Source organism: Desmodus rotundus, chromosome 3 (assembly GCF_022682495.2).
Source record: "Desmodus rotundus isolate HL8 chromosome 3, HLdesRot8A.1, whole genome shotgun sequence".
Lineage (NCBI taxonomy): Eukaryota > Metazoa > Chordata > Mammalia > Chiroptera > Phyllostomidae > Desmodus > Desmodus rotundus.
Window position 1 is genome coordinate 5,629,787 of NC_071389.1, and position 12,236 is coordinate 5,642,022.

At 36.6% G+C, this 12,236-nt stretch overlaps 1 protein-coding gene across 8 annotated transcripts in view; it reads left to right on the top strand.

The window, feature by feature from the left end:
* The window catches only part of KIF1B (kinesin family member 1B), a 139,003-nt gene that overhangs the window by 41,703 nt on the left and 85,064 nt on the right, over window positions 1-12,236 (top strand). For 3 of the 8 annotated variants that reach the window (XM_053920162.2, XM_053920165.2, XM_053920168.2), the window contains exons 7-14: window positions 1,574-1,685; window positions 3,492-3,569; window positions 4,261-4,326; window positions 5,028-5,045; window positions 8,006-8,081; window positions 9,307-9,385; window positions 10,164-10,306; window positions 11,169-11,210. In XM_053920162.2, the coding sequence (XP_053776137.1) occupies window positions 1,574-1,685; window positions 3,492-3,569; window positions 4,261-4,326; window positions 5,028-5,045; window positions 8,006-8,081; window positions 9,307-9,385; window positions 10,164-10,306; window positions 11,169-11,210 (614 nt within the window). The remainder of the gene's footprint in view (window positions 1-1,573; window positions 1,686-3,491; window positions 3,570-4,260; window positions 4,327-5,027; window positions 5,046-8,005; window positions 8,082-9,306; window positions 9,386-10,163; window positions 10,307-11,168; window positions 11,211-12,236) is intronic. The other 5 variants (XM_053920170.2, XM_053920167.2, XM_053920169.2 and 2 more) reach the window with 3 other exon arrangements.

Consider the following 12,236-nt stretch of genomic DNA (forward strand, 5'->3'; position numbering starts at 1 on the left):
GTGCACAAGCCCACCCACTCGGGAACCAGCACCAGAGGGGCCCAGTTTGATTGTGTGTAGCAGAGGGAGTGACTGAAGTCCGGTGGAGAGTGGAGCGGGCGCCATTGCTCCCTCTGGGCCCCTCCCCCACGTACAGCGTCACAGCACAGCAACAAGCGCTACCCCTTCCAGGTGAACACCTAAGGCTCTGCCCCTTTAAGTAACAGATGCACCAAGACCAAAAAAAAAAAAAAAAAAAAAGGCGGCCCAAATGACAGAACACTTCAAAGCTCCAGAAAAAATACAACTAAGCGAGGAAGAGATAGCCAACCTATCAGATGCACAGTTCAAAACACTGGTTATTAAGACGCTCAGAATTGGTTGAATTTGGTCGAAAACTAGATGGAAAAATGAAGCGTATGCTAAGAGAAACAGAGGAAAATGTACAGGGAACCAATAGTGATGCAAAGGAAACTGGGACTCAAATCCATGGTGTGGACCAGAAGGAAGAAACATCCAGTCAGAAAAGAATGAAGAAACAAGAATTGGGAAAAATGAGGAGAGGCTTAGGAACCTCCAGGACATCTTGAAACATTCCAACATCCGAATTATAGGGGTGCCAAAAGGAGAAGAGGAAGAACAAAAAATTGAAAACTTATTTGAACAAATAATGAAGGAGAACTTCCCTAATCTGGCAAAAGAAATAGACTTCCAGGAAGTCCAGGAAGCTCAGAGAGTCCCAAAGAAGCTGGACCCAAGGAGGAACACACCAAGGCACATCATCATTACATTACCCAAGATTAAACAGAGAGAATCTTACAAGCAGCAAGAGAAAACAACACAGTAACCTACAAAGGACTTCCCATAAGACTGTCAGCTGATTTCTCCAAAGAGACCTTCCAGACAAGAAGGGGCTGGCAAGAAGCATTCCAAGTCATGAAAGGCAAGGACCTACATCCAAGATTGCTCTATCCAGCAAAGCTTTCATTTAGAATGGAAGGGAAGATAAAGTGCTTCTCAGATAAGGTCAAGTTAAAGAAGTTCATCATCACCAAGCCCTTATTATATTAAATGTTAAAGGGAGTTACCTAAGAAAAAGAAGATAAAAAATAGGAACAGTAAAATGACAGCAAACTCACAGTTATTAACAACCACACCTAAAACAAAAACAAAAGCAAATTAAGCAAACAACTAGAACAGGAACAGAACCACAGAAATGGAGCTCACATGGAGGGTTATCAACAGGGGAGTGGGAGGGGGAGGTGGGGGGAGGTACAGAGAATAAGTAGCATAGATGATAAGTGGAAAATAGACAGGGGGAGGGTAAGAATAGTGTAGGAAATGTAGAAGCCAAAGAACTTATAAGTGTGACCCATGGACATGAACTATAGGGGGGGAATGTGGGAGGGAGGGGGTGGGCAGGATGGAGTGGAGTGAGGGGGGGGAATGGGACAACTGTAATAGCATAATCAATAAATATATTTAAAAAAATAAGAAAGTTCTTATTGTTGTGCCTGTAATGTGGAGCCTGCTGCCCCTTTTAACTTTCATCTATGAATTCCTTTGTCATGTGGTCACCTTTATGTTTATTTAGGACAGTGGCAGCTACCAACATGAATGAAACAAGTAGCCGTTCCCACGCTGTGTTTACAATTGTTTTCACCCAGAAGAAACATGATACTGAGACCAACCTTTCCACTGAGAAGGTAAGAGAACTTCAGTCTCTGGGCTTGAGTTGTGTAGAGTGGGGATTTTCAGAAGTCCCTCTTGCTACCCTCTGTATTTTATAGAGGGGATTTTTACTTAATGGAGGGTATTTTGTGCCTTCTGCTTATCAGTTTTATTCCACTCTAAACCAGTTTTGAGCATGGGTCCTAAGTGAAATTGCAAAGGAGAAAATAAGGTTAAGAAAAGAAAAATTAAGACTTTGGCTCTTGAAATCTTCTCTATGCAAGAGAGCTAATTAAGCAGTACTGTGGGGAGAAAAATCTTTCCTTTTCTTCTACTTGACTGGAACCTCTTAATTACTTTATTAACTTCTTTGCTGTGTGTATTTTTTTTTTTTTTGAGCTCTGTTACTGTGGGATTAAATGTTTAAGTAAAACTTGAGGCAGACAAGATGTATTTCATTCTTGGAAAGTGAATAACTGCACAGCAGTGCTGCTGTTCAAGTACTTTGCTTATTAATTCCTCACTTTCTACCGTCGTTACATAGATAGACTTCGGAATTAAGTATTTGTTTTAGACTCTGGCTGTGCCACTTTTCAGCAGTGTTACCTTGGGCAAATTACTTAATGTTTTTCTGCCTCAGTTTCCCCAACCTCATAGGATTCTTAAGAGGATTAAGTATTAATATAGGTTAAGTACATATAATACACCTTGGCACAAAGTAACCACTTAATAAATGTTCATTTTATTGTCATTATTGTTAATAATAAATTTATGTTGAATTCTAATCTGCCTATATTCCTAAGTAACATACAACTGGATTTTTAAATCTGAAGGTACCAGTAGACTTATTGTAGTGGGAGTTACAAGAGATCCTTCAAACATGACTTACTCATCTTATAACTGGAAGTTTGTACTTTTTGACTCCCTTAGCTCATTTTTATCTACTTTCCTCATACACCCTCCTGCCCCAAACTCCTGTCTCTGGCAATCACGCATCTGTTCTCTGTCTCTATGAGCTTCCCCCCTCCCAAGATGCCACGTATAAATAAGATCATACAGTATTTCTCTTTCTCTGTCCGACTTATTTAACCTAACATAATGCCCTCAGGGGCCATCCATGTTTTTGTATATGGCAAGATTTCATTGTTTTTTATGACTGGATGATATTCCATTTTATATGTACCACATTTTCTTTCTTTATTCATCCACCAGTGGGTGCTTAGGTTGTTTCCATATCTTGGCTGTCGTTAATAATGCTGCAATGGAACTATTATAAAGGACACATGGACAAAATCGGGGGGGGGGGATGGGGGGGGAGGGAGGTGGGTTCAGCTGGGGTGGGGGGGGTGGGAAGGGGAGAAAAGGCATACAACTGTAATTGAATAACAATAAAAAATAAATTTAAAAAAATGCTGCAATGAATATTGGAGTTGCATACATCCTTTTGAGTTAGTGGTATTTTGTTTTGTTTTTTAGATAAATATCCAGACCTGGACTTTCTGGATCATATGTTAGTTCTATTTTTAATTTTTTGAGGAACTTCCATACTGTTTTCAATAGTGGCTACAGAGTTTTACATATTTTTATGACATATCATTGTAAATATGTTTATCTTAAAATTAATTCCTTTGAACCAAGGTAGTTGCTATGAATTTTGTGCATGTTCCTTAAACTGACAAATAGTATATGTTGTTTTTGTCTTCTTATGTCATATAATAAGAGTCCTAATCAATATTTTTAGTCTTCTCCATGCCTTAATCTTTTAATTTCCTGCCTCCAAGTGTTTCCTGTTTCTGCCGTGCTTATTTTTGAATTGTTCCAATGATACTGTTCTTTATCAGGTCAGTAAAATCAGCTTGGTGGATCTAGCAGGAAGCGAACGAGCTGATTCAACTGGTGCCAAAGGGACTCGATTAAAGGTATTTATTTTGCTAGATAAATAGCTAAGTCAGTAATTGTTCTGTAACACAGGTCAGCCAACTATGGCCAGTAGCCATATCTGGTACACTGCCTGCTTTTGTAAATAAAATTGTATTAGGATACAACTGCATCTGTTTGTTTATGTATTATCTGTGGCTGCTTTCATATGGCCCACAAAACCTTTACAGAAAATTTCTGCTGATTCTGATTTATAACTTCAAAGAAAGGGTAAGTTATATAACATATTTATCAAGGAGGGCTTCATGGTCCAGATGAGAGTTGAATTGTCTTTAGAGGAACAGGCAGAATTTGGCTAGATGAAAGAAAGAGCCAGTAATGGGGAGAGGGTACACAAGATCCCGATGGGGTAACAAGCATGGACTCCTTCAGAGATACGCCTAACAAGCGCAGAGATTTCATGTTGGTGAATTCTGGGAAGAAGGCTACATCTGTAATTTTTTGGAGCATAAACGTCTCAAAGATACCTCGGGACTGTGCATTAGGCACATGGTCCTAGCATGTTATCAAGTGGAGAGAAGGGATGATTGAAGATCAAAGGAGATTTTTAGAATTTGTGGTCACAAATAAGCTAATAATGCTAGCATATGGCTAATTGTATTTTATCCATTATATATGATGTAGCAGTAGTAGAAATTCTTTTAATTCTTTCATATTTGGAATTGATTTCAGGAAGGAGCAAATATTAATAAGTCTCTTACAACTCTGGGCAAAGTCATTTCAGCCTTGGCGGAGGTGGTAAGTGTTATACTTCATTGTAAGGAAACATTTGGTCAGCAAGTATACTTGACAGGTACTTCATGATTGTTTATGATGGCTGCCCTTTTTTGGCCCTTTTAGGTAATCTTACCTTTCTTCTATTAGAGCTTTTTGATATGGTACAAAGTATGACACACTTTGTACTAAAAGTAAAGAGATTAAGGAGAATGAAAGTAAACATAGACCCTTGCAGGCTAGAGTAAGGACTAGGTCTTTACAAAGACCTATGGTTTGACTATTTTTGACCCTTATTTCATAACTCTTATAAAAAGCACAAGTATTTATTGCATATTCTTTCTCCATAAAATCTTTTCTAAGTAAGATGCAATACTTTTTGGAGTATTTTGAGCAGTTTGCCTTAGTAAATGCTGTTGATTTGGGTGCCAATAATGTATTTTTAAAAGAATTTATTCTCTTTTCATTCCTTAACAGTAGAACACTAAAGCTGAAGCAATTTTTAAATAAGGGGCTTCATTATTTATGTTAGAAGCTAAGGAAGTGTTAGTCGGGTGTGTTCTAATTTAGTTTAGTACCTCATTTGAATCTTTAAAAAGAATTAAGTGCTTTCTTGCTTGCCTGAGAAGTCATTCAGTTTATGCCTTAAAAATTACACACTGTATTTTCTATACGGAGGCTTATCCTATGATTTCATTCTCTCTCTCAAATGCTTTCATGTGTAGGATAACTGCACCAGCAAGGTATGGTGGGGTCTGACAAAAATGACCTAGCTATAGAATTAATTGTGATGGTTTTAGATCTTCAGCAGAGTGTATGGTGGCATAAGTAGGAATGGAACCTTCAAAAAAAGTTTTTATTGTTTGTTTTCTGGCTCTGGAATTTAGAATTGCTCTTTAGGGTGACCGTGAATCATGAGACTTAACAGCAAAGTTAATTTAGGGAACATGATGTGCTCTGGAGGAGGAATTTAGGATAAAGGAAAAAGAAATTTGAGGAAGCTTCTCCATTGTGTTATCTTACACAATTTCTTCTAGTGACCTCGAGGACTGTCTCTTAAAACAGTCAATAAACTACTCAAAAGGATGATAAAAGAAATTTCTTAAGGGCACCATTCTAAACCACAGCTGGCTTCTTGAAATTACTAGTATACTTTTCTGAAACCTCTTTGTGTTATCTTGTTTACTACCATGAAAAGTCATAGGTTATTTAAATGCTTTAAAATTTATTTTTTCTTTTTAGTTATATATAAAGTGCAGGCTGTAGAATCAAGTTAAACTAACTGCATCTAGAAAACATTATTTGAGTCCTTTTTAACCCAAATACAACAGATTTTTCTTTTCCTTATATTTCTATGGAAATACTCTAAAATTTATTAGTACCCTTTTGCATAAATAATAGAGTACCTAACAGTTTGTTCTGAATCACATGAGTAACATTGGGGATAGAAGCAGTATCTGTACTGAAATATTTTATGCTATATTTTCAGACATATAGACTGATTTATTCTCTATTTCTGCAAAAATAATAAAATAATGCCTTTTTTCTGTTTCTGTCTAGTATTAGAAAATGCTGCCTTAGATTTAAAACCTGCTATTTGATACACATTTATGGGTATTCTTCAAATATTTAATCTGGGTTCTGGAATCAAGAAGACTTAAAATTTAGTGATCATTCCAGCTTGTCCGGTTAACTCCTCAGTTAACTTCCATATCAATTAAAGGAGAAGTCTACAAAGTACTTATCTGTGTATTTCCCACATTGCTCTGTGCCACAATAATTCACAAATGACTTTTTATAATCAATTTTGTAAAACCCAGTTTAGTACTTTGCATCTATGTTACAACTGTAACAGATCAGAAATAAACTTTAGTTTTTAATGTAACAAGCATAATTTTTGGTGAACTAAGATGTATTGTTATTTCTACTGGGAAGAGAAGTAGGATTATTACCCCTTACATTTAGTAGTATTTCTTTTCAGAGAGGTTATTGATGTGAATACATTTTTTTGTGTAGCTATTGAAGCACTTACTCTTTAAAATTATGGATATAAGACATGAGATTCATCTGTTTAATAGAGCCAATTGAAATGAAGTGGCTAACATTCCAGGGTGTTTTCAAATAGAAAAGATTGAAGTTCTCTTTATGCATATTTATTTAGCTACTCCTTAATTTAGTCTAATCGACAGAAATGAAAATAGAACATTTTTGGCAAACTGACCCTGCTCATTTTTAGAGTATTGTTTGTAGCCATTGTACCTGTCATGCTTTAAATCTTGCAGCATCTTCAGTACTAACCATAGGCAAAGTGGAGTGAGTGGGGAACTTTAGAAAAGGATAAACCAAGGTCTTGGGCCTCAAGAATTTTGGAGAGAAGTGAAAGTTCCACTAGACTATGAATGACTGACTGGGCAGGTTCGGTCTGCCTTGAGGTCTGTGTAATTTAGAAACTGCTGTTGGAAATGACTTTCTGATTGTTGGAATGTGTGGGTGCAGTGGGATGAAATTGAGGGGATATTTTTGATAAGAGGTGGAATTTAAGTGCTGCTTGCTTACTTTCTTTACTCAACAAACTAGAGGTCAGCTACGTAGTATTCTTTTTCAGAGTAGCTGTGCTTTTGCAAGAACTAGCTCATCCATAGTCTAATTTAAGCTCAGATTATACCAGGAATGGATTATAAAACTGCCAGTGGCAGGGGAGATGTACCTCAGTGAACCCTGGCTTTCCCCTTGGTAGCTTCTTATCACAACACATCAGTCAGCCAGCAGACACTGGAATACATTTTGTAGTCTTTACAAATCTCCAGATTAGCTAATTATTTTCTTAGACCTTTTATTCCAACTCTAATGATTTTTTTAAGGCATAATTTCCACTCAAGGAAACCAAATGTGTATTTCTGTATAAGACTTGGTAGATATATAACAACCCACTTGATGATTTGGTGGCCAAGTAAATTCACTAACTAAACGAGTGGCTCGTACACATCTGGCCTTGAATGTACAGGATTTGTATTTGCCCCTCAGCAAAAGTAAAAATTGGTGTTTGAGGATTTGGTATTAGATGATATTAAGGAATTACTATTAATTTTGTTAAGTGTGTAATAGTCATGCAGTTATGTTTTTTAAAAAGTCCTTTTCTGTTACAGATATGTACCTGAAGTATTTATAGGTGAAATGTTGGTTTTGTTTTAAAACACTGTGAGTTATACATGATATGGACAGGATGTTAGATAGTAGTGTTTATTATGTTGATACTAAATTTCCTTAATTGGGTCTTTTAACTGTGTGTAAGGGACTGTCCTCATCCGCTGAGGGTTTAGGGAGTAGAAGAGTATGTTGTCTGCAGTTTATCCCAGAATGGTTTGGGAATAAAAAGTGTAGGGAAATGTTTGAGGGATAATTGGAACATGATTGGCAAAATATTGAAAATGGTTGGAGCTGCATGATGGATATATGGCACCTCACTTTACTACTCTCTAAACTATTGTGTGTATGTTACAAATTTCTCAAAATAAATATAAAAAGAAATAGTCCCTTTATTGCATGAGCTTTGGGTGTGCGGAAGAATTGAAGCTGTGAGTGTTAAATTTCTACAGTGAGGGTTCTACTTAATTTAATTTTCTTGGGAATTTTAGGCTGGTTTGCCTTTAATGTGAATTTTTTCTCCTTAACAACACTAAGACCATTTCTTTCTGTTTCATAGAGTAAGAAGAAGAAGAAAACTGACTTTATTCCCTACAGGGATTCTGTACTTACTTGGCTCCTTCGAGAAAATCTAGGTACGTTGACCACTGGTGTATAATTATCTTTTTGATTTAAGCTGGTTGGAGGTGTACACCTTTGGTTTTTTAAAATATATTTATTGATTATGCTATTACAGTTGTCCCATTTCCCCCCCCCCCTCACTCCACTCCATCCTCCCCACCCCCTCCCTCCCACATTCCCCCCCTATAGTTCATGTCCATGGGTCATACTTATAAGTTCTTTGGCTTCTACATTTCCTACACTATTCTTACCCTCCCCCTATTTTCCACCTATCATTTATGCTACTTTTTCTCTGTACCTTTCCCCCCACTCTCCCCCTCCTACTCCCCTATTGATAACCCTCCATGTGATCTCCATTTCTGTGGTTCTGTTCCTGTTCTAGTTGTTTGCTTAGTTTGCTTTTGTTTCTGTTTTAGGTGTGGTTGTTAATAACTATGAGTTTGCTGTCATTTTTACTGTTCATATTTTTTATCTTCTTTTTCTTAGATAAGTCCCTTTAACATTTCATATAATAAGGGCTTGGTGATGATGAACTTCTTTAACTTGACCTTATCTGAGAAGCACTTTATCTTCCCTTCCATTCTAAATGAAAGCTTTGCTGGATAGAGCAATCTTGGATGTAGGTCCTTGCCTTTCATGACTTGGAATACTTCTTGCCAGCCCCTTCTTGCCTGTGTTTAAATCAGGGGTTTCTCCCCTATTTTGTTGACTTCAGGACAGGAACTGTGGAGTAGTTATCTTCCTGACCACACACTGGCCTCAGACTGTTGCTCTTTCTTCCTCTTTGAGAACTCCATGCTCCTTTGAGGCACAGATAATCAGATGTGACTGACCCTTACTCATTTTTGCTGATGTTTTTGGACCTTCATTCACTGTTTCTGTAGCTCCTTTTCCTCCTTGATGATGAGGAGGGTGTGATCGGCTATGTCAAACATTGCTGATAAGGAAGAAGAGGCTGAGACTGGCCTGTTGGGCCGTCCCTGTCTCAGTGACTTCCACATCACCAAAAGTGGCCCTGGTGGAGTGGCTGAGGCCCGGATTGCTGTGGGAAGAGGGAACTAGGGCCCATCCAGACACCAGGATTTGATTGAGTACAGTGCCTGACATGGGGACATTCAAGAAATTTGTTGACTTTTGAATAAATCTTAGGATCTGAGGTTGTGCTCTCTGGTCTGACACATCCAACAAAACTTTTCTGAAATGAGTATGATTTGAAATAATCACGATTCATCTGTTTAGGTGGCAATTCTCGGACTGCAATGGTTGCTGCTCTGAGCCCGGCAGACATCAACTACGATGAAACACTGAGCACTCTGAGGTACTCCAGTTTGATCTCAACAGCTAAGTAGGACACAGTGCCACGTTAAGTCGTTCCGCTAGGCCATGTATTTTCTTATGCTGTATGGGTGGTCATTGATGTTAGCAATGATCCAGTCCTCTCATAACAGAGAGAAAGGTGGGGAGGGGAGTTTCTTATTATAATAGAATCGACCTGTTGATGGTTTTCACTTTCATTGGGAAAGTCAGGGACTTTTTCATAGGAAAGGTATTAAAATTGTTCAAGTGAGATTTTTGGGGTAACTTTTAGGTAATAGTGAGAATTTCTTTAAACTATTCATTTCTATAAAAAGAAGTGTCCCTTGTGTTTATCATTATAGAAATGCTCAAGTTATAAAAAGTAATATAATTATGAGTACAGGTAGCATTAAAAAAATTAGTTGACAGTTTGTACTAATAAAATATTTCTATACATGAATAGGTTTTATTATTTTAAATCCGAACATTCTATTATTCTCCTATTAAAGATACGTTTAATATGCTGAAGGGAATACTATATAGACTGACAACTCACTTTTGAGTTTGATTCCTTTCTCTGGTATTTATTTCCTTTGTGAACTTTACTAAATCACTTCAATTCATCTGCATCTCTTTCTTCATCTTCATAAGGTACTTACTATAAAGCTTTATACAACTATATTATTGTTAAGGATGCATATGTGTGAATACTCAAGCTGTTTACTTTAGATATAATGGTATGTTATTTATGAGGAGGAGAGCATATGAGTAATGGCAAAAATGAATCTTTTTGGATCTAGATATGCAGATCGCGCAAAACAGATTAAATGCAATGCCGTTATTAATGAGGACCCCAATGCCAAGCTTGTCCGTGAATTAAAAGAGGAGGTGACGCGACTGAAGGACCTTCTTCGTGCTCAGGGACTGGGAGATATCATTGATAGTAAGTGAATTCAGGAGTAATTCAAAATTGAATCTTCTTCTCTTCAGGGTTCTTATATTTAAAATTAGATTTAAGGGACTTGAAGCTAGATGATAGTGAAAGGGTTTTTTTTCTTAAAAACCCAATGAAAATGATCTAGGATTTTTTAATGTAGTATGCAATGCACCAGGATATCCATTTGGACTTATGAAATTAATTTTTCATGAATAGATCACCCCTCATATTTTTATTAGATTTCTGTTAGATTATATCAGCAGTGAAGTTTATTTGGAATGTTAAGCTTATTCTCACTGAGAAACTAATCACTTCATAAAAATGGTACTTGAAATTTTTGTTTTTGTGTTCTGGATTTCTCTGGATTAACGAAGTAGTAGTGATTTATGTGCTATTGCCCCCCACCCTGATCACTGTGAACCTACAAAGAGGAAAATACCCATTTCCTCTCAAGTTCAAGAATTAGGCTTTCAGAGACTATTATCTTACAGTATGTCTTGAAATGAATCTACTTACGTCTGATTAGACATACTGTCTAATCAGAAGTTCTCTTAAGTGAATTAACTAGATTATTCAGATAGAATAGTATTGGCTTTATTTAATGCAGCATATTTATATTTTTTGATTGTAAAATTAATGTATTATTTAGAATTCTAATAAGCTTTTTAAGGCCACTTTTGGCTTTATAGTTTAGTTTGTCTTATCAGCACGTGATTTTAGATGAATACAGTTTGTAAAATGATAATATATTCTAAGTATTAATATTTTCATCTCCCCAAATGCCAAAATACTGCTCTGTTCCTTCTCTGTGTCACTGCTGAACCTGAACTTTGACCCTTCTTGTATTTTCCCTCCTGCTTACCTTCAGTTGATCCATTGATCGATGATTACTCTGGAAGTGGAGGCAAATGTTTGTATTTCATGTATCGGTCATTTCCAGTACTCTGATTTGCTAATCTGCCTCTGCTGGATTAGCCTTAAAATGAGCTTTGCATGCCAGCAGTTCTAACAGTGAAATCCCAGACAGAGCATACTGTATATAGATTAAGAAATGTTCCTGTTTTTGCTCTTCTACATTTAGCAAAGAAATCTTTGCTGAATTTCAGTTTGGTCTTGAATAATGTCAAGAGGCTTAAGAATCTCATGTTGCTTCTACTCTCCAGTTTTTCTATTTATCTGATTAAACTGAATCCAAGGTCACAAGTGATGATAACAGCAGTTCACATTCTAGTACTTGGATATATTATCTCATTTAATCCTGTCAGTGACTCAAAAAGTTTTATTATGCCAATTTTACCAGTAAGGACACAGCTACCTGGAGTGGTTGGCTGCTGAGATCCCATGGTTTCTGTGTGGCTGGGTTGGGTAGTGTAAGTCAGAGCTCTAGCTTTTAATCATCATTACACTTTTTCTTGCTGTTAAGATCCTTCAAGTCTGATTATTTAATAGCAAAATCCTTTTTACTTAGCTGTGTAATTCTGAGCCTTAGTGTATATATAATTAATTACAAACAATCACTTCCAGTTGGTACGATTGTAACTGAGCTGCTTTGTGAATGTTGGATTAGCACTCAGACTGTTCTTAAGCTAAGTTGGTGTCGTTTGTATCATGGGCCTCAGTTTACTTGATAGTTAGGTAAACATTTTATTTTCATGAATTACAAAGTAAATGTTAAAAAATTAAGTGAATAAAATTTGTGCTTAAAATGAGGACTTTTTATAAAGGATCACACATTAATCTTTCCATATCTACTACTAAATTGGTGATATAATTTCTATCCTTTTAAGATAATTTATCAAGGAATTGTTATCTTACAAGAAATGAAGAATATTGATTTTGGGGTGGGTTAAGTTTTTTATTTTTATTGATTTGTTAGCTCGACAGAATATGAGGAAAACATAAGAGCAACCAAATGTAACCCTGGCTGCTGTGATGG